Source organism: Coptis chinensis, chromosome 5 (genome assembly GCF_015680905.1).
Source record: "Coptis chinensis isolate HL-2020 chromosome 5, ASM1568090v1, whole genome shotgun sequence".
In the NCBI taxonomy this organism is placed as follows: Eukaryota; Viridiplantae; Streptophyta; class Magnoliopsida; order Ranunculales; family Ranunculaceae; genus Coptis; species Coptis chinensis.
The window spans coordinates 96,704,033-96,727,027 of record NC_141460.1 but is presented as its reverse complement, the minus strand read 5'-3'; the positions used below and the strand labels follow the sequence as shown (position 1 = coordinate 96,727,027).

The window sequence follows — 22,995 nt, the reverse complement described above, 5'->3', positions numbered from 1 at the left end:
CCGCCTCCTCAAAAAATTAGCCATGCTAACTGTGGATACTAACTTTGAGGAGATTAGAAACGTTTTCAAAAATCTAACGATAAACCTTCCTTTTCTCAAGCTATAAAAAGCTACCTAACCACGCTAAGTTTCTTAAGGAGTTGTTGCACTACTAGGCGTAAGACCAACATACCTAAAGACGCTTTTCTAACCAACAGCTTCCCAACTTTATCCTAAAATAATGGAATTGTTAAGTACAAGGACTCGGGTCGCCCTATTGTCAATGCACCTTAGGAGATTCTCACACGACGACGACCGCTTACTAGACACGGGGCTAGTGTTAACTTACTCCCATTTTATTTGTATAAACAAATAGGTCTAGAGGAGATGCAACCTACTAAAATGACATTGCAATTAGTCGACGGCCTATTAAGTATCCTAAGGGTGTGGTTGAAAATGTCGGGTTAAAGTCCAAAATTTTTACTACCCAAAATTTACTTCGTTGTCCTAGACACGTAGTCACTAACGACTCAGACCTATCATTTTAGAGGCCCCCTTCTTACATTAACGCAACGCCATAAAAGCGCCATGGTTCGATGTCCTTGTCCTTTTGGCCATCTTTTCTCATTGAGGTAAATGTTTTCAAAAACGAGGACACAAAGATCCCTCGATTCATCTACAAATGGAGAGGTTAGCATGATCGGAGAGCTTAGCTCAAGATTACTTCAAAACATGTTTCCGAGAAACAGATTAACAAATTCCTTTCCTTCCCGGCAATTCCGACTTTAACAATGACTCCCCCGGTACTAGACCAAATCGAAGAAGAATTCCTGCGAACTTTTTGCCTTTGCTTCTTTACCACTTCATGAGTCCCCTTTTGCCAACAACCATTCATCCCTTTGATGCTATGACGGAAGATGAATTTTACAATCTCTATCCCAAAGGATCCTTTTGACCCACCTATTGAGGAATGTCTTGCATATATCAAGATTTCTGATGATATGGACTTGAGAGCTCTAAGCTGAGAATCATTCACCTTCCATCACCAATATCCCACCCTCCACCTTTTCAAAGGAACCTCGAGTTTGCACTCAATCCTTTAGTTTCTCCCATTGGCTTCATGATTTTTAAATCCACCTAGTAAACAAATACTTCCCAAGGATAAACCACTTGACACCTTCATTTTAGACTTGAGGCAAATCCCCCTACACCATGAATGAAGTTTTGTGCTAAACCCACATCCTCATTTTTTCCATGCTTTCCTCTAAAACTTATCCCAATCCACCATATCTTCCACAACCATTCACTTTTCCACACTTATTCACGAGGACACCCTCTCATTCAATGATGAAACATAAGGTGCCCGCCTTCGGTTATGTTATAGGTCTATCCGACTTCACTTTCATTCCACTAGGGTCGCGTCGGGAAATCTTGGTGCTTGATTGTGTTTGGATATGTTTTCTCTGTGATATTTATTTATGGAATGATCCACAACTATTTCGGTTGTTGATATATGATAAAGTGCATATTCATACATATGTTTAGATAAAGTCTCGAGTATCTGACTATAAACGACTCAATTTTTGTGTTTGGTGCATTTCCTTTCATTTCCATATATTGGTGAATGAACCATTAAGGAAACCGGGCCCTCCCTATGGAGTGTGTGGCTGTAAGTACCGGATCCTAAGTCCACATTTAACATAATTCACGTTTTCCACTCTTGCATGTTTTCTCAGTTTTTTAGTCATGTTTCTCTATGGTGTGAATTATGTCCTTATTGCTTATTGTTTTCTTTTATATTAAATCTTATTTATAAAATGAAAAAAAATATTAAAACCATAAAAATAGTAATCTAGCAAGTCTCGGGAATCTGACTTTAAAAGACCCACGTTTTAAAACAAATTTTCAAAAACCTGTTTCCAAAATTTGTTTGGGGGTGGGGTGTTTGGGTTTTCCAATCTTGATCACTAAACTTCCTATTCTTATCCCTTCCTCATCTCGTAGCTAGATTTCTTGTTGTTTGATGTTTTGATCTTGTTTTTATTGTTTTTAGTAGATTGGATGTTAAGTTGTTAAATTTGAATTCGGTAGCTAATTGTATTTGAATTTGAATTTTAATATAATGTGGTTCTTTTCAAATTGTGTGTTGTTTTATCGTTAATCCCACATTCCCGAATTGTTTGGGGGTGGTATTATTTAATCTAGCATGATTTGTTATACGATCATCCATTTTTGAAGTTGTTTTGGAGTGGAGGTAAGTTTTTAGTTTCTGTTAGTGTCTGCTTATGTCCCAAGCAAGTTATTTCTTGTTAACCCCATAATGGGTAGAACTCGTATAGAGTTGTGTCAGTTTTTTATTTCCTATATTAGTACGTTCTAACCTTGTTTTACGATGTTCCTAATTTCAATTTCTTCAATGGTTCATGGTATTTTTCCTACCCTCTCTATTTAAATGCTTTGAGGACAAAGCATGTTTTTTTGTTTGGGGCATAGAAACACGTGTAATTAAGGCATCTGTTAGGATATAGATATGTATAATATGCACTTGTTTTCTAGTTAAATTTCAAATATTCAAAAATATAAATAAATAAGTTTATGCTATACACTTAGGAATATTGGTATTGTTTTCTTTCTATGCTCTTAACAATCTAGAAGTCTCAATGTAGCTTTTGCATCGGAATAATTGTTAGAAACTTAGGTTAATATGTAGGTAATAATCTTTGCATCTATCTATAAATATATTACATGAGTATCTATGATTGTTAGCAATAAGTTTACGAAATCTAGGCTAGAGTACTTATTCTACAAATCCTGTGGAGAATATAGCCTAAAGCCTTATATGAGCGAAACATTTGAGAAATGACACAAGGGAGAAGTAAAATCCGGATAGAGAAATCACACGCCCACTTGCTTGATCACTATGCCATATCCTAAGCGAGAATTTAGGCCCTCTTTGGATCGATATAGCCAGAAAATTCAAACCTATGAATTAATTTCCGCTAGTAGCCCCCTCCGAGCCTTTCTTTAGCCTTCCATAAACCACAATTCCTTTACCCTATTAAAACAAAACAAAACAAAATAAAAAAAAAAAAAATCAACCTACCCAATTTAGAATAAGTCCGAGAATAGAATGAGTGAAGAAAAGAAGAAGAGAAAACCATGGTAAACAAAAATTAGTTAATTGCTTCGGAAAAAGAAAAGAAGTTTCCATCCAAGGAAAAGAAAAAAAAAAGAAATAAATAAAAACTCCAAAAATAGAATAAAAGGGAGTCAAAAGCCAAAGAAAAAAAAAAAAAAAAAAATATGGCTAAGGATGGAAACAAAAAGTATATAAGCAAAAAAGAAAATAACAAGGTTTTTCTAAGTTACATAATATGAAGACTCTATTATCTCGGACTTGTCCTTTTTTGAATATCCATTTCCTTCCTTCTTAAACCATCTCCTAATCCCCATGAACACCTAATAAAGACCTCTAGCTTTCAATTAGGAATAGGTTAGTGTGATAGTAAATTAAGCGATGTGTTTGATCGACTCCGAACTTCCTTGTTGTCATTGAGATTGTAAAGGTAAAGTGTGCCCACCGCTGACACCGAGTAGCTTAACTTGAGTGGAAAAATCGAGTGTTGTATCTTGACTATTATTGTGAGAACCTACTTAAGGACGCTTATTCGAAGTTTCAAAAACCGACTGCTATTGCATTTCATAGTATTACTCATTGTATATATGTTTATTGTAGATGATTGATTATTATGCATATATTAGCTTAGGTTTCGACTTGATTACTCTATATGCATTGCTAGTGAGAAGTATAGTTAATTTAGAGCATGAATAAGGAAAACAATAGTTTTATTTCTTAGTCGTTTGTAGTATAGATGAAGTTTGTGAGTACCTTCAATCGAAAACTCTCACGAGGCTATAACTCGTCCCACTAGGGAATTCCTAGTGGTTTAAGGCCTTGTTGCATATGGTCAATGCAATCGCGACTCAGCAAACGAGAGTAGTTAGAACTCCATTTTTGGTCACTTATTCTAATTTCTCATCTTTGCTTGAGGACAAGCAAAATCTTTTTTTGGGGTGGTTTGATAAGAGCCCAAAACTGTAGTTTTAACCCCTTAATAATCATACTGTTAGACCAATTATGTGAATAATAAGTAAGAGTTAATACTGATTACGTGTTTTTATGCATTTCGTGCTTCAAAGTTCATTATGTAATGCGAAAATGTGCCACTTTAGCGAGATAAAGGAGCAAAAGTCGTGAGAACTTCCGAATGCCATATCTTTGGACTCATACCGAGAATGGGCCTACCTTATGTCAAAACGACCGCTCGGAAAGAGCTTTCCAATGGTCCAAGCCTTGACCCAATCAGAGGAGCAGAAGTGGACGAAAAGTCTGTGGAAGCCAACTGCAGCTGAAGAGGCCTTTTGATTTGAAAAGGTTTGGGTTTGGGCACGATTCTTCCTGGCCCAAAACATGGCTCCAAGCCCATGCACGAATTTTGGATCTGAAAGTATAAAAACCAAAGCTTAACTCTTTGTTAATGGTAGATAGTTAGTGGTAGCTAGTTAGACCTAAATTAATATATAGAATTCTAGATCTAGTTTTATTAATTAAATTAAGTTTTAGTTATATTTCAATTCTTGTTTTAGATTAAAATCCTTGAATCATTGTTCTTGATTGATTAGATAAATAAAATAGTTAGTTGTCCATTTCGAATTTTGTCATTTCCATTCTAAATCTAATTTAAATTCTTGTCCTTAATTCATTCCAGTCATTAAATTAGATTCATTATTGTTTAAATAAGTAAACCTCAAATTCTTACATTATGTTTAGTTTAGATTCAATGGGAAATGTTAGTTTGATGAATCAAGGCTAAAACCTCCATTAGAGGGGTTGATGAAGCCTTGATGAAAACTTAGTGGTTAGTATAGAATTGGTTGTAGAATCTATTCCACTCTAGAAGGTCGTGTTTAAGCCATGAGAATGGGTGGACGACCTCACATGCTAGTTAGTATCCGGTAGAAATGCCATGAACACTAGGGATTAGACTCGAAATTCTTGCCGCGTGAAAACGTAAGAATCGAGATCGACAATCTATACTAGGTTGTTAAGTTGGATTCGAGGTGGATTCAATTCCCTCTAATTCTTTATCTAGATTCAAGAACATTAGTATTTCCATATAGTTCAGTAGTGACATTCAACATATTGCTTTTCATATTGCATCGTTGCATAATCACCCCTCGTAAAACTCTCATTGACTTAAGACTCCATTTCTTAGACTTAGAGAACAATCCGCGTCTAGAGAAACTAGGAGTGGAACGAACTTCCTACTCCACTTAGTGCAATTCGCATCGAGAGTAGAAGCTTTGATAATTAAGAGTAAAAGATTAGTTTTAGTTTACTTACGTTGTGAATTCATCGTTCATTTCGTAGGTAAACTACTCATTTTACTTTTATCAGTAGGCTAGTAAGATTTCTCCATCTGCATCTCGTATTGCCCCACCAATACCTATTGTTGAGTCATTTATAGCCCATCAGAGTTTAGTTTGACTGCATTTCCCGTTGGCTTGATCCATGAGCATGGAGTGGGCTCTTTTCTCTTTAAATTTACTCGAATTCTTACCCTCTCCATGAGGATTCTCCCCTTGATCATGTCTTGAACATCTTTAACCTGACTTTGTATGTATATTTTCATTTCCTTAATCAGATTATCTTTCACAATGCTGTTGGGTTTGCTTGTGTTCTCGAATCTTCTATGGTTCCTTTCATTCCACAGGTGACCAACAGTTACACACACATAAGTTTTCAAGATCTCAGCTTCTATATCGTTTCTTGCACTTAGTTTCATCAGTAACATCTATTCTCTATTTGAATCTCTCTGTAATCGAATCCCTAGTAAGCTTTTGACACCTGTCCAGACTTCTCTGCTATCTGGGCATTCAAAGAAGAGGTGTTTAGAGTTTTCTCTTGAACTGTTGCATAAACAACACTTGGAGCTCTATGGAATCTTCTTCTTTAGTAGTTTGTCTTGTGTTGGGAGACTTCCAGCCATGAGTTGCCATGTGGTGAATGAGTGTTTAGGAAGTACCAACTTTCCCCAAACAAGATTAAACCACTTCACCTTCTCTCTTGGGATTCTGAGGGCATTGTATGCAGATTTAGAGGTGTATGCTCCACTCGATCAGCTCCAAAATCCAAACTACTCCGTCTTCTCGGATGTAGTTGTTAATCTTTGTAGTCATAATTTGGTCTCTAAGCTCTCCTTCCTTACGCATCTTTGCCGGACTATGTGTTCCATGTACCATCTCAGAATTAGGCTCACTCGTGCTTCCAGTGGTATTTGTAGCTGCACTCTTGCTATACTATCATTGATGAGAATTTTGTTGGCGCACTAAGGATCATACCAGACATATGTGCTAGTTCGTGAGGCAATGCTGTATCTTATAAACTTCATAGCCACTGTTCTCATTTCTCCAAACCCACGAGCAATCCTTTGGAATAGGCATACTCCATAATTTCTTCATCTTAATCTGTTGGTTCCAAATCCATTGTACCCAAAGACTGTCACCTTTTTCTGCTATATTGTGTACTAGACCACAATATGATGCCTTGTTCCAAATTCTGAGGTCTAGAATGTTGAGTCCTCCTTCAGGCTTGGTGAGGGCTGTCTTGTGCTTGCTTTCATGGTGCATGTTAGAGTTTCTTTCAACTCCACTCCATAAGAAATCATTGCAGATTCTTGTTACTTCGTCAAGCACTGTTATTGGCAACACAAAAGTTTTTGACCAGTAGACATGGAAGATGTTAAGCACTGAGTTGATCAACTCAAGTCTTCCTGCATGTGATAGGACTCTAGACTTCCAGTTTTGGATTCTAGAAGTGATTTTCTCAATCAAAGGATAACAATCCTTTATACTAAGCCTTGTATATGTGAGTGGTAGGCCTAGGTAAGTAACAGGCAGTTCAGTGAGTCTGATGCCCATATGATCTGCTACGAGTTGCCTTTCACCTTGATTCATGCCAGCAGTTAAAAGTGTTGTCTTTAGAGTGTTGGCTTTGAGCCCTGTGGCTTCAGAGAATAGTACTAGGACCTCTTTGACAGTTGTCATTGATTACATGTTACCTTTTAGGAAAAGTAGCAAGTCATTTGCAAAGCATAGACTAATAACTTTTATTTTCTTGCATTTTGGGTGTGGCTTTATGAGTCCTTCATTGAGCTTGCTTTTCAAGAGACATGTGAGTACCTCCATGATTAGAATAAAGAGGTAGGGTGAGAGGGGGTCTCCTTGTCTAATCCCCCTCTTTCCTTGAAAATAATCATCAGGTGTACCATTCACTAAGACTGAGAAGTGGGCTGTTGAGTAACATAAGAAGTTAATCCATTTGAGGAGCTTGTTAGGGCAGTGTAGTCGTGTTAGCATTTCTTCGATAGCTTTCCAGTAAACAGAATCAAAAGCCTTGCTAATATCAACTTTCATTGAGCATCTTGCAGAAATGTGCTTTCTAGTGTAACATCTCAAGAGTTCATGGGATAGCAATAAGTTGTCTTGAATGGATCTCTGAGAAATGAAAGCAGACTGGTTAGGACTTACCAGTGAGGTCATTAAGGGCTTTAGTCTATTTGATAAGACTTTGGAGAAACACTTGTAAGTGATGTTGTAGTAGGCAATAGGTCTGAAGTCATTGACTTTGGATGGATTTGGAACTTTGGGTACATGACATAAGAATGTGGAGTTCATTCCCTTTGACATTGTGTGAGTGGAGAAGGCATATGCAATGGCTTTTATAAAGTCTCCACCAACAATATCTCAACAAGATTTATAGAAACATGCATTATAGCCATATGGACCAGGGGCTTTGTATATATCCATCTCAAATAATGCATTCTTGATCTTTCCTTCTTGTATGTCGCCTATCAAATCCATTGCCACATTGTCTTAAATTATGCTTCTAACTTGTAGGCGAGGGATTATATTTTCAGATCTTGGGGTTGTATCCTCTCCGAGAAGTGATTTGTAGTGATCGATAATAATATTAGTGACTTCATATCCTGTGTACTTGGCACCATCATCATCTATTAAAGACCATATCTTGCATCTTGATTTTTTCTCCTTTCGGGCCAAGTTACTTGGGCTTAAAGCCTTAAAGCCACACCTACGGCGAATTCTGGTCTACTTATGTGTTACGAACTGGGTTAGTTGCGTATCCTCTGCCAGATTTTCGGAAAAATCTCCCTGATCCAATTTTCGGTCCATAAAACCTCCCTCTCAACGGACCAACCCACTAAAACTCCCTATTTTTGAAAACCCCACAACACAGACCCCCGAAACTACAGACTATATGTAAGTAGGGCAGGGAACGGGTCGGGTTCGGGTCGGATATGGCTATATCGGAATCCAAACCCGAATAGTTTGACAATATTCGAACCCAAACCCGAATCTGAATAAAACCAAAATCTTATATCTGAATCCGACCTGAACCCGACCTGATCAGATAACACTAAAAATGCAAAAAAAACCCAAAAAATATATCCGAACCCGACCCCAAATCCGAATCCGACCCGAATAAATAAATGTATATGAAAATCGACCCGAACCCAAACTATTCAGATTCGGGTTGGGTCGGATTTGAGTCAAACCCGACCCGATCCCTTGCCCTATATGTAAGTCACCGCAAGTCATCAATCCCAAAAAGGTAAAAATAAATAAATAAATAAAATGGAAAATAAAAACAAACCAGATTTTATCTCTCTTTTTGGAAAACTGGAAAGTTATTTAATTCGGATTCGGATTCGGATTTTATCTTTCTTAAAAGCCCAACTGATAGAACCCAGAAAAAAGCCCTTCTCCGTGTAGAATTCGGATTCCTTTTTCTATACCGACTCGGAATCTATATCTATAAATAAGTACCCCATACGTACAAATGTACAAACTCGTCACTCGTCGTCAGGTACTACTTTTTTTTTCCTCTATTTTCCTCAAGTGTGTGATTCTTTTGTTTCTTTCATTAGTTTCTCATTAGGTTTCAAGAGTTGCTATTTTAGTTATGGCCGGTACTTTCGAAGGTGTATTGCGTGGAGTTGTGAGTAAGAGCAAAGTTGATTATTTTGAAGTAATCAACTATGCGATCAACATGGCTGCCCACAGTCACCCAGACGAGTTAAGGAAACAAAGAGCAGCCATAGTTGCATTGTTGTATTCAAATGGGACGAGTGGATGTGATGTGGTTGAGTTCTGTGAAAATCTCTTTGGTGATGAAGATGTTGAAGAGGTCGACAAAAAGAGTCTTCTGAAAAATTTAGATGAGAAGATTATTAACTTGGTTGAGAATGAGTATGACTCCAAAGAAAAGAGGATAAAAAAGAAGAATGGTTCGATGGTTCAAAAGCCAAAGTTTTTGGATACAGAAGAAGTGAAATTGAAAGTTGAATCGTCCAAAAGAAAGCTTAGAGAGGGATATGAACAGGAAGCAGCGAAAAAACGTAAGAGGACTACGATGCTTGTGGTACCAAAGTACGTACCTCGTGAGGAAAAACTTAATCGAAACCACATGCGACGTGTTGGACTTGGTTATACGGTGCCTCAGCGAAGTATAAACGTATAATCACTGGTGCTGAGGGTTCAAAGAATCAAGAAATCATTGTTAAGTACTCTTCTATTACAATCACAGTTGCCAAGAAGCTTTCTAAGGCAGGTATTGAAGACACTTCATCAGGAGAAGAAAAGAAGCAGGAGAAGAATGATATATTAACAATGCAAACACATCACTGCATGCATGCAGGCACTTGGCCAAGATTTTGGTCGTGATGATGAAGATTATGTGATGTATAACTCTCAATTGAATATGTTTCTTCTTCCTTCGAAGCAAAAAGGAAGAGACGTAGCACCTACATTTCACTGTAAAGTTTGTAAAGTTTGATGATAATAAAGCAGCTGAATTTTTGGCATTTGTTTTTTAATTATTATTTTCAGTTTAGTTTCCGTTTTTTCTTTTTCTATTTGACTTGATCTTCTATTTCTTAACAAATACACATACGTGTATCTAGAACTATCATCAATGAAGGTGATGAAATATCGTTTTCCTCCTCTAGTTAAAACACCATTGAATTCACAAATGTCAGAATGTACTAATTCTAACACTTGTGTGTTCCTTTCTGCCTTTGGAAAAGGTTTCTTAGTCATTTTGGCTTGTATGCATGTTTCACATTTATCAAAACATATATCTCTGCAAGATATTAAGTTATGCGTAGACATATATTTGACCGATCGAAAATTTAAATGTGCTAAACGTGCATGCCATACAGAAAATTAAATGACTCAACAATATAAGCAAAAGAATTCATTTTATTGATACTTAGTTTAAACATTCCATCACATGAGTATCCTTTCCCAACAAATACCCCATTCTTTGACAAGATTATCTTGTCAGACTCTAAGACGACCTTAAAGCCGTTCTTACACAACAAGTTTGCAGATACAAGATTTTTTCTAACTTCTGGGACATGAAGTACATTCATCAATGTCAATTTCTTTCCAGAAGTGAACTGAAGTTCAACACTTCCTTTTCCCAGAACCTTGGCAGAATTGTGATTGCCCATTAGAACTTCTTGTCCATCCGTGGCTGCTTCATAAGTCTTGTATTGTGCTTTGTCATTGCAAACATGTATGGTAGCCCCAGAATCAAGCCACCAATCAAAGGACTTAGTTGCTGCTGCCATGTTAAGTTCAGTTATCATTCCAACATGCATTTCAGAGACCATTGCAACAAGTTCTGTAGCCTTCTCTTCAACCATGTTTGCATCATTTGCATTGGTAGCATCATTCTTGTCATCAGATTTCTTGTACCTGCAGTCACGAGCGTAGTGGCCTTTCTTTCCACAATGGTAGCAATGCCCATGGTTATATTTGTTGGAGTAACTCTTCTTGAACTTGCCCTTCTTCACTTTGAAGTGCTTTTTATATTTGCTCCTTTCAACATTATTTACTTTGGAGGAATCATTAGGCAGAAATTTATTATCGCGAAGGCGAGTTTCCTCTTCAATTCGCAAGTACTTCTGTATTTCCTCCAAAGAGAAGTCTTCTGCCTTGTGCAGAAGTCTTCTGCCTTGTCCAAAGAGAAGTCTTCTGCCTTGTGCAGAAGTTTATTCCTCACATCATTCCAACCTCTGGGCAATTTTGCAATAATAGCCCCTACTTGGAAAGATTCAGGAAGAACTATCTTAAGTTCTCGGAGCTTTGTAACAAGGATTTGCAACTCATGAACTTGATCAAGAACAGATAAGTTATCAATCATAGAAAATTCAAAATACTTAAATATAAGAAACTTATCTGTACCCGATTTCTCTGTTTTGTACTTGTATTCCAAAGCCTTAATTATTTCCACCGGAGATTGCATAGAAGCATACAGATCATACAAACGATCTGAAAGACTCGGTTTAAGCTACGACCACCACTGTCTTCGCTGAAGCTTTGAAATACTTGCACTAATTGAAGGTTTAAATCTAAAGATACCTTCTTGTATGCATGAAAATATCGCTATGGTTGTGATTAAGTATCGATAGTGTATTACAATCTAGTGGGGGACTCTTGGATAGATTGTAATAAGATTATATTTGTATATATATTACAATCTAGTGGGGGATTGTTAAATAGATTGTAACTAGATTTTTGGACCCGTTCAACGAACGGGGACAGTTTTTATATAATTTTTTATTTATTTTATTATTATGTATCAAAAATCTTACTTCCAGACTACTATATTGAAACTCAAAAAGTAAATTAATTGATCAAAGTTCCTGGCGCCAATCATTTGTTAGACTAAAAGGTTTTTTTTTTGTATCAATGGACCTTATAGTGTATTAAGATATCCAAATTTTAGGCTGTCTTTTAATTTTCATTTTTTTAATGGGTTTTATATTAAATGTTGGCTTAATTTTTAGCCCATTAGTATACTTAACACGTGGTCTCACTTTCACCACTTATATCTCTAATTTCCACACGTGTATTCTCACTCTCATTTTTTTAAGAAAACAAATGGGTTAACCTATCTCTCGAGTATCTATCTTCAGTTGACTTTAGTGAAGAAGTAAATTCAGTCGCTCTTAAATATACTTTTATTTTCTCCCAATATCCCTTGAACTCGCTCTCGTTTTTTTATAGTTTTCTAATTTTATACCGTTAGTTCGTTGCCAAGTTCATGATAAGCTTACTGATGTACATTTAATGTGTAAAGTAAGGTTTTTCATCTATCACCGAAGAGAAATTCAATGCTGAAATTTATAGGTTGTTGGTGGGTAAATTTATAGGTTTTTCATCTTTTGATTGATTTCTAAAGCATTTACGCCGGGAATGGCTACGGGAAGAGTTAAATCTGTCAAATTAAGTATTGACTACGATTGGTTTTTCTGCTGGTGTCCTTGAGTAGTTGTTTATTTTTCTACTATTCATTAATGCTATGTTCTCATACTTGGTAACAAAATTTGGTCATTTATGTCAATTGAAAATTCCATGTCTTTTGTGCTCAAGGCTTGATCATGTTTTTAGAAATGAAAAACCTGGGTTTTATAGACATTTAATTTGTGGTGCTCATAAAACGGAGATCTCATCATTAGTTCGTTGCCAAGTTCATGATAAGCTTGCTGATGTACATGGAATGTGTGAAGCTTGCCTTTTTTTCATCTGTCACAGAAAAGAAATCCAACGCTGAAACTTATAGGTTGCTTGTTGGTGGGTAAATTAGGAATTGATTATGAAGGTTTTGTAGATAAGAAACGGCTACTTAAGCATCCTATGCTTTCTTCATTGAGTGAAAGTTTGTATACCATATAGTTGTAGTGTATTTGGATATTTAAATCATATCATATTCTTAGTGTTTTTGATATACTGATTGTTTCTAGTTATTAGAGATATCTTTACATTTGAAAAATGTTGTGTTTGAAGGTTTTCTTATCAAATTTTAGTAAAATTTTTTCCCATGTCTTATATGTTTTTTTTTTATTGTTTTATAGGTTATCTTGGAATTTATTGAACGGGTGCCATTAAGTGAAATATTTTTTTTGTTAAAAGACTTGCAAGTATTTGTAGTTAAGCTATAAACATGACACATTAGCCATTAATCAGTAGATTATGTACTTTTCCTTCAATAAAATTTTTATTTATTCATGAAATCATGAACAATTTACAGTCTATAAACGACTTGGAGCTCCAAAAATCTTGAGTCAATATCTAATTGCTCAACATAAGTTTCATTATGAAGTCAGTGCACGAAGCTTAGGCCACGCTGAATGAAATGATCCGAGAGAGTTAAAAAATTGATATACCTTCGCATATTTGTGAAAAGTAAGAGATGATTTTACAGGTGCAAACTTCTCTAGCTGCAACAGAATGCCACTAACTACAACAGAATGTCATACACTTTCAATAAAAGTAGGAAATAAAAATTTAAACCAACGATTAAAATTAATAACACTAAAGCAATTTTTTGCAAGTACATTGAAGTCCAATGACTTCAAATATAGTCATCTACCTTGATCAAGTTGTCATCTATGTTGATTATTATATAGCCCTTTCAGCTTTCTCCAACTGGATCTGTGCTAATCAATTATATATATACATCTCATTTCTCATTTTGTATTCTCCAATTTGACACCAACTAAAACAGGAAGAAAAAAAAAACAAAGATAATAGGGTTGGGCAAACCCTCGCCTGCATTAAAACCTGATGTAAATCATTCGATTGACTTTGTTTATTACAATATCATTTAGACTTTATCCAGTGGAGGAATAGTACATACATGAGAACCTTTATGGAATGAGATAATCTAGCAATTACATCTGGTGCACCATTTACTTCTCGGTACACATAGTTGTAGTTGAGAGTTTGATCTCTGTAGATATTTTTATGGCTGCAAGCAAGTTTCTGCAATGCCATGGTGCATCCTCTAGCCCTTTGAGATTTTGAATTTTCTTAAGAGTGTTTGAACAGATAGAGACTTTATTGATGCTTTGCTGCCCATGTAGATATTAAGTCCTATCTCCATTGCTTTGAGTTCCTGGTACAATACTATCTCTTTGACCCTCTTGTGTGTAAAAAATATCTTCCTTTCATGATTTATTGGCATGTTGACTGTGCAGTGTCGTTAGCGAAAAATCTCAAGTTCAATTGTAGATTGAGAAGTTAAGATCAAATCACTTAAAACATAAGCAATTAACTACAAAAGGAAAATATTTCCTCCAATCAATAGATCTACAAAAAGGAATACCATACCTATGGAATCATAAAATAAAAATAATGAAAAAGTCATATATAATCACTAATTATCGGGGGGAAAAATGTATGTATAATCACTTAAATTGGTATAAAAGACGTATAGTTCTCTAATCTCATTGACCTACGGACAAGCAAATTAATATTTAAAGAAAGTCACATTTAGCCTATTAAAAATGAATTACTCGCCTGAAGGCCTCAAGTATATGTAAATACCAACTATTTTGTTATGTTAGAACTTTACAGACAACCAAAGAACTTGCCCGATGGCATGGGCACTTGTCAAACGTTACATTGCATTGCTTCAACTGAAAAGTGCACGTAGTTTTGTGTAATGAGCTATGTTGTGATATTTGTTATTGTAGTTCAGAAAGAAAAACAAACATACTAAACGCCAACATAGTATAAAACAAATATCTAAAGGCAACAACCCTATATATCACTCTTATGCTATGGTTGTAGAATTCATTGCTCTAAACATCAATATGCAACCTTGCTCCACACTTCTCAATGTTCCCCCTGAAGTGAATTGAATCTTCCCACATCACCAAAGAATTTAATCAATGAATGGTATGCATTGACACACAATAGGTCCAGAAAGGACTTGGCACGCCGTGAGAACATTGAGAAGAGGGTAGACAGTGTAGAGCCTTTAACAGTTAACAATGATGATGCAAGTGATACTAAAGCATGATTAGTTCATATAAAAAAATTTAAAGATCATAATGACATTAGATATGAATAGTACCTTAATAAATCAAGATTGTTCAAGATCCATTTTCCCAAAGAATTCAGGAACTCCACTAATGGACTTATATTTGAAGTCCGTCAAAAGCAAATATGCGGAATGTGGCCTGAACCAAAAAGAAAAAGTGAAGGAAAGAATATTAATGCCATTTTTATGTACCTTAACCAAACAATGTTTGGATGGCCATTTTACTAAGATGCTATAGTGATCTATATAGGATAACTTTTACAATGTTATGCATGTGTTAATTTTCCACAGAGCCTGACATACCACACAACATTCCTATAAACATTTCAATAATAAATATGTTCACGTTAGTAAGCAATTTACCAACGATAACCATATCTAGCTTATCAATAAGCTTCAATTAAGAGTTTGGTTTAAAACCCACATGTATTTTTTTTTAACTTCACGCCAGTACTCCTTCACAACTTAAATAGTTTATTCCAATGATATTTGCCAATATCTGGTATATATGTATATAGTATTCTTTATCCCAGGAACTTTATAATTTAGAACACAAACACCTATCAATTCTGAAGTAAGCCATAAAATTATGAAACCCCCAAACACTTGCATGTGTCTATGAATATGAGAAAATTCAAGAAAAAAGAAAACAACCGTCAAGAAAGTAACTATAATTAAGCAACAGATATGGGGTAGTGATTACTTTAAGAAAATACTTCTTGTACACCCTCATTGACTTCATATATAATTTTAAAAGGATTTTTTAATTTTTTTTTTGGAAATATTAGCAAATTAATTTAAGCAAATACTTGTATTCCTTTATCAACTTAATTTATCATTTTAAGAGAATTTCTATGATGATCATTTATGGGAATCTCAAAGAAATTAAATATATTGAGGCGCTTGCACAAAAAAAAATCAGAGTATCAAGGAGTAGAAGGGCGAGTCTGAAGTTATTATATAGCTCTGCATGATGTTTAACTAAAACCCTCTTTTAGTTCTGACACTCAGTTGATATACTTTTGTTTGATCTAACTTTTTCAAAATGCAACTGAATGCAACATGAAAACAAATGCATTCAAATAACAGATTTAAGGGGAAAAAAAGAAGAAAAATAACATATATACCTTTGACAATGCCTATGATTGGTTAGATAGATAAGCATTCCTACTACTGAAGATTATCATGGACAGATTTATGCATTTTCATTCAAGTCTATGAAGGTAAAAAGTGTAGAAGATATAGTGATTTTTGTTTTTTCCTTTCCTTATTATTTTTTTACATACAACAGTAGGTATACATCTTCACGCAGTGGTCCTGAACTAATAAGGAACAACTATAACACTAAATATTGAACTTCCATAAACGAAGCAAAGTGTGTTATCAAATTTCACAATTATTAAGAGGATGCAATCTGCATATTATAAGATTGTAGAAGATGCACAAAATACATATGAAGTAAACGATTGTGCAACTTAATACTCAATAACACATGTCTTATGTCATATGCTCATATTTGATTTCATGAAGATGGACAAACCAACCTATGCAGCATTTCAGAAGACGTAATATTACTGGAATTTTTTACCCTTCAGCCTTCTATATGCAGTTAAGATTCCCTCCAAGGCAAAATACACCAAGACATACGTTGGTGGTGTAGTATACTTATTGTACGCACCGAATCTTTCTATTGATTGCGAGCCGCATAAATCTTGGCCTTGCAACTGAGTAGAAGCATGAAAAATAATTAAACATTTTTCTGCAATAGCTAGATTAGTATAATATATCTAGCCATAAAGTTATAACAATCTTATAACCAAAAAGATAGTGAATCAACAAAAGAAAACTTAACTTAATCAATGTGGGAAGAACTGTAGAAGCAAACATTAACATAAAACCTTTTTCCACCATCAGAATATATCAAACAAAGAACTTAATACTACAAACATTTTTTTTCCAAAATAATTTCTTTAAAGTTTTCCAGAAAACGGATATTTTAAGCATTAAATTTCATTAAACTCAATACTACAACAATTGTAATGCAGAAAGGACATAATAGATATACTGTTTCGCATAGAATTGTGAAGCTATTCAAGTCCAAGGAAATAATTCGGAATTAGAATATAGAATTTTAAGCTTTTTGTTGAAGAAAAGCAAAAAATACCGACGGAGCAAACAATATTAAACTTTTTTCTAGTTTAGATCTAGCTACAAATAATACTCATTCCTACCTTCAGGTAGTAAGGACACTACCTGAGCTATTTTTTTAAGCCTACCACCCCATGCTTTATATGTTGCCGCCCTCCCTCAGGTAGTATTGTTTGTATGTTTGCGAACTTTTTCACCTACCAACTTGCCTCACATGAATACACAGTTCAGTATGCAAACACAACTACTATACATTATGGCAACCCCAAGGACATAATTCTTTTAGTCCAAACCATAATATTCTGCAAACAAATATAATTAAAAAATGTGACCCATGTAGAAACAACACAACAAACCATGGAAAGTATAGTCTTAAGCATACTGGAGAGGAAAAAGAAATATCAAACATATCAAGTTAATGATTCAAGGCCTTAGGCATCACCCATTATTATGAAAGAGAAAAGAAGAATGAAGAGAGAAAACCAAACACGATAGCTAACACTATGCTCTCTGCACTACCACAGAAATTTGTCTATTCGCAAAAATAATACATGTTCCTTGGGTGGTTTCGTTGTTAAAGACAGGTAATAGCTTACTCAAAAACACCCCAAGTACATGTCAGAATGCCTTAACAACCATTACATCAAAATAAAATATGAAATATATCCATGTGACTGGAAAAATTAAAATTAGAAATAGGATGCCCTTACCATTTCTATGGAATAAAACAAAACTTAGCAACCTTTGTCTTCTATAAAATTCTGGAAACCTCAAGGGTACATAAAGATTTCACTGGAAGAGGTCCTTTTTGTCCTCCTATTATAAAGGCATGCACAAACAAAGATGCTTTCAAATCGAAATTCGAAATCAAAGACAAAAGTAAGAACAAAATAGACATCAGTGAAATGTTATAGATGAAGATTATTCTTAAGAATTCACTAAAATAACTTTAGTCTGACCTTTATAACTATTATTCGAGATCCTTGAATGTGCAAAAGCATTCGGTTGGTTGTACTTCTTCAACTTCAACATCTAAAGCCTCATATTTTACACGTAAATCTGTCACTTCGGCACCCAACTCTTGTGCCCTTGTATTGAGTCTATGGTAAGATTCTGCCATACGTTCTGCTACGTCTCGATCTGTCAAGTTGTTTGACTTTTGAGATGATGCCAATTGTGTTTTCAGTTTAGTGAGAAGTTGCTGAGTCCACATGAAATGAGACACTACAAGCAATAAGTTTACGTAGAAAGTTGTAAAAAGATAAGGAAGTCTCCTTCACGTTGAAGGTAAAAGCAAAATGCACTTGTCCTAGATGAGGTCAGCCAATACAAATGATAGTGCAAAAATATATTGGATGATAGGTAAACTCCCCAACTTGCTACCTATATCATCCATTAGAGCATAAAATAAAAGGAATATATATTTCATCCTTCAATTCATATTACAAAAGTAAGCAAATCATATCATTTAATACTACACACAGGTGGTTTCCATTTGTTGTCACTAAAGGCGTTATCCATTTTTTGTTTTATACGTTCTTGACGTTGCTAATAAATTTGTCACTCTATATGTGTCCCTGCAGACTTAATTAAAACCCAAACTACATATGCCACACATGAAATAGTTGTCTTAATGAATTTGGCATCTTAAAACACTGCCCTCACTTTAATTGTCGTCATATGTGTAATGCTTCCTGTGGAGATGGCCATCTAAGATAAGATCTCGAGTTTTCTATTTTCCGTAAACAAATAATATAAGAGCTTTAGAGGACAATGGTATAGCAGGTCTCAGTGTCAAATATTAACCTCAATTAGAGACTTAATAGCATTGATGTAACAATAGTGAATCGCTTACAAAGTAAATTCCATAGTATTTTTATGCGACGACTTGTAGTATTACGTCCATGAACTTTTGTTCATCCTACAACACGTACAATGAAAATAGCATAACGCTTAAAACAATATTAACACAGAGGAGATAAAGAAGAATAGATTCCAAGAGCACAAAAACATCAAATTTATTTATGATACTGTTAGATTACAATAAACCAAATCTTCCAATATTGTGCATAGTTTTTGTACAATTTTTTCTGCCCTAAAACATCAGGATTCAAAAAAAAAATTGAAAAAAAATAAAACTACTGAACCTTCGTCAACCACAAACAATTATCCGAAAGTAATTTCAAGTAATTTACAACGTAAACTTTATGCACTTTTTTCAGGCCTGTTTCTTAGTCCAAGCCAAGAAATGAAAACTTGGTTCATTTTTTTTCATATGGTTGCAACCGTTGATCAGCCAAAAATAAATATATAGATGAGAGCCATACAACAGTAACAACAACTACTAAATTAGCAAAAAGTATTTTATCTATGAAAGGTCCTGCAGAGTCAGAAAGGATTGTCAAGAAAATTAACTATCCTAAAGTGGTTTACAGACCATCAAATCCAATGGGATCAGTAACTTGCAATATTTTCACTGCTCAAGTGAATATTATCAGCAACGTACAGTTTCGGCACACCCTCAATCATAAATATGAGCATATGGGCATACTTGATGTTAAAGTCATTTTTCATTCTCACTTACGGGCTATTATATTAATTTTGAGCATAGCAAAGGTTTAGCTTAGTGCTTAATTTTCCCATGAAAGCCTAGGTGTTAAAAGTTGTTGATTATAATCCTAGGTGTCAGTAATTAAAGGGACAGTGGCTACTGCAATGCATTGGAATGGAATAAAAAACTCTGATACGTGAAACCACTGGGAAAACAAAAATGGGAAATATAATGAATATAAAAAAAACTAAGAAAATAGAATGGAAACAATATAATTAACTATACTAACCTGTATATTGATGAGCCATGAGGGAGGAGCGCTCTCTGGCATACCAAGAGCTTCTTTAAGTTCCCGGGTTCATCTCCCTCAGTTTCACCTGCATAACTGACAAAAAACCAAATAATAATGATGCAAGTATGCAACCGTCTCCTTGAGGAAATGAAATAAACACAGGCTACCTAACTAAAAGATACACATAACCTAATTATTATTGCCATGAAGTTCAAGATTTTATGCAATTACAAACACTATGCGCAATACTTCAAGAATGAATGTAGTTACACAAACTACGCAATACTTAGTAAGATAGGTTGTTTGTATAGAGTGCAAAATGACTATACTCACATTAAAATGACAGAACAGGTGATAAATTAACAGCCATACTCAAAAAATGCCGCTCTGGGAAAACATATTGGTAATCTAGATGAAAAACTGAATTTCCAAAATATTTTAACACATCTAGATGATGAAATACCAATACTTTATGAATTTTTTTACAGGACACAACTTTATGAAATTCCTGCAGATAATGTCGCATTTTGCACAATGTTCAATATTAAAAGTATAGGAGACTTACCTCGAACTCTTTACTTTCATAATAATTAAGGTCACCATGAATGGTGATGTCACATTTTGCACAATGTTCAATATTAGAAGTATAGGAGACTTACCTCGAACTCTTTACTTTCATAATAATAAAGGTCACCATGAATGGTGATGTCGCATTTTGCACAATGTTCAATATTAGAAGTATAGGAGACTTACCTCGAACTCTTTACTTTCATAATAATAAAGGTCACCATGAATGGTGAGCTTTGACTTAGTCTGAAACTTAAAAAATGCATCATGGAGAACCTGTAGAAAGCCAAATCCATAGATTGAAAACTATCTAATACCTTGTAACTTTTCTCAAGTTTTTGTAAGTTGTTTGTCCTCACTTACAAATCCATTACACACTACACACACACTACGGGTTGTTTGTTTTTTTGAATTCAGATTCGTAGAGCTCCTCTTAAACTTAAGTTTTAAGCATCCAAAGACGATCTACGTTGCTGGCAACCCATAATGTGTTCTTTTGAAATTTCAAATTTTTTTCGCCCTAAACCTATTTAGTGGTTAATGAGAATTTTTAAATAAATTTATTTATCGATAAGTTTCTCCTCAAATATAATTTTTTTGTAAGTTGTTTGTCCTCACTTACAAATCCATTACACACTACACACTACGTTTTTTCAATTTTTTGTTTCAACAAAGATAAAAGTAAGGGGAGGTAATTACAATTTTGGGATAAATGAAGAAGAAATAAACAAATACAGGAGGTGCTTCTAATTTAAGCATTCCAAAACATTTTCAAATTATAACTGTATTCCAATAAATTAAAATAGAACAAAATGAGAAAATACTAAGATAAAAGGTTCTTAAGGAAGGAATATGATCAAAAGATAAAGGAGAATAGAAATAACTTACATTTTCGTTCTCCTGATTGGTGAAAGTATGTTTGCTTTGTGGTACTCCGGAGACTGCCCTTTCTTTCTCAATAAAGGACGGCTGAGATTTCGTGATGCGATCTTGTAAACTTTTGCTCGTGAACGGAGTTTGTATTTTGCAGCATAAAGCTTTGCCAGTGACCCCCTCATAATGTAAGAGCAGAAATTCACAACCTTCCTCTGATTATCTGTATATCTATACCACACAACCATGGTTCCCAAAAACTTATTCATTTGAGCATTTGTGTGTGCTTGTGTGGCATGGAACATTCTTAAACAGGGCTGTGGATCTGGATCACGATCCCCCTTGAGAAATTCCTACTTCCTAAACTGCCTGATGCATTGCTTTAAGCTTGTTGTTACTGATAAAATAGTACCCACACCTTTTCACTTACGATATTCCCACCCGTGGCAGTGTATCTACACAACCCGACGGCATAGCACATGGTCAAGAAACATTATACCTTTCGTTATATGTTCAATTGGGAGGCTCTCATTGTCAAGCTTGAGGAGATACTTTTGATCACAAAACACAATCAGTTGCTTTCTCAATGTAGTCGCATCTGCCCGAGGCCCCCTAACCCCAATCAAAATGTGACCTCCATAACGGATATAGTCCATTTTCTATATATATATATATATATATATATATATATATATATATATATATATATATATATATATATAAGCTCTCTCTCCTCACCATATCACTCTATTTTGCACCCCGAACAATATTAGTGGCTCCTAAAAAGGAGGAGGTGCTAATAATTAGAAACACCTCTCCAGATTTGTTTAAATCTCCCTAATCTCAAAAAACCAATTTTACACGTTCTAGGAGAATCCAAAACTCATTCTGTTCTGCCCGCATCCCCTATTTGCTCCTCTGTTTCCACACCAATTCCAGTGGAGTATCAAGCCTTTGTTCTGTTCAGTCTGGGAGACGCAAGATTGTACGGAGAGAGGCGCTAGGGCAAGGGCTAAAGCTAGCGTTAGGGGGCCGGGGTGGAGTCTCATGCAGTTCCGGCGCGGCTTAAAATCAACAAATTCTATCAATGTATAATCCATCAGTTTGTTATATTGACATGCAAATATTCTTTTTTCGCTTTAGGCAATTGATTTATCAGTGTCATGCAGCTCGAGGCCTCGAGCGCAAACCATGGGGTCGACTTTTGTGCATCAACAAGCATGAAATAGCAATGCAAGGGAATTTAAAGGACAAACATGGTTTAGCAGTAATGTTTCCATTTCAAATGGATTCCGAGAATATTGTTAGATTTATCTGAAAATTTGAGAAATAAGCTGAGATACAAAGAGTATTACCTAAAGTCCCAAACTAAAAATGAGTACTACTACTGCTGATAATTCTGAAGGGCCAAAATTAAGAAAGTTTAAAGAGTGATTTCTTCCCCAAGAATCAGAACTTGAATTAATGCCATGTGCCCGGTATGAGCCAAGTAGAACATTTCCTGTCAAACCAACTTACAACCAGTGTCAAAAGCAAAAGTGCCCAACTGAAAGAAACAATTGTCCCTACGCTATGTTGATGAGGATGTCCTGGTGCTACTTTCTTGAA

General features: G+C 35.1%; 1 protein-coding gene across 16 annotated transcripts; it reads right to left on the bottom strand.

The window, feature by feature from the left end:
• Nucleotides 1-13,693: 13,693 nt before the first annotated feature.
• LOC147500595 (nuclear intron maturase 2, mitochondrial-like) lies at nucleotides 13,694-22,049 on the bottom strand. 16 transcript variants are annotated; one of them, XM_086562192.1, is made up of 8 exons: nucleotides 21,403-22,049; nucleotides 20,701-20,790; nucleotides 19,945-20,040; nucleotides 18,064-18,328; nucleotides 17,815-17,920; nucleotides 16,501-16,680; nucleotides 14,990-15,095; nucleotides 13,694-14,549 (listed from the first exon to the last, which is right to left on the bottom strand). In XM_086562192.1, exons 1-4 carry the CDS (start codon nucleotides 21,690-21,692, stop codon nucleotides 18,292-18,294), a joined length of 513 nt encoding a protein of 170 aa, XP_086418318.1. In that variant the 5' UTR covers nucleotides 21,693-22,049; the 3' UTR covers nucleotides 13,694-14,549; nucleotides 14,990-15,095; nucleotides 16,501-16,680; nucleotides 17,815-17,920; nucleotides 18,064-18,291. The 16 variants fall into 16 exon arrangements, with proteins under 16 accessions (XP_086418318.1, XP_086418316.1, XP_086418320.1 ...); XM_086562190.1 differs by having other exon boundaries at nucleotides 13,694-14,100; XM_086562194.1 differs by having other exon boundaries at nucleotides 13,694-14,100; nucleotides 16,545-16,680.
• Nucleotides 22,050-22,995: the final 946 nt, after the last annotated feature.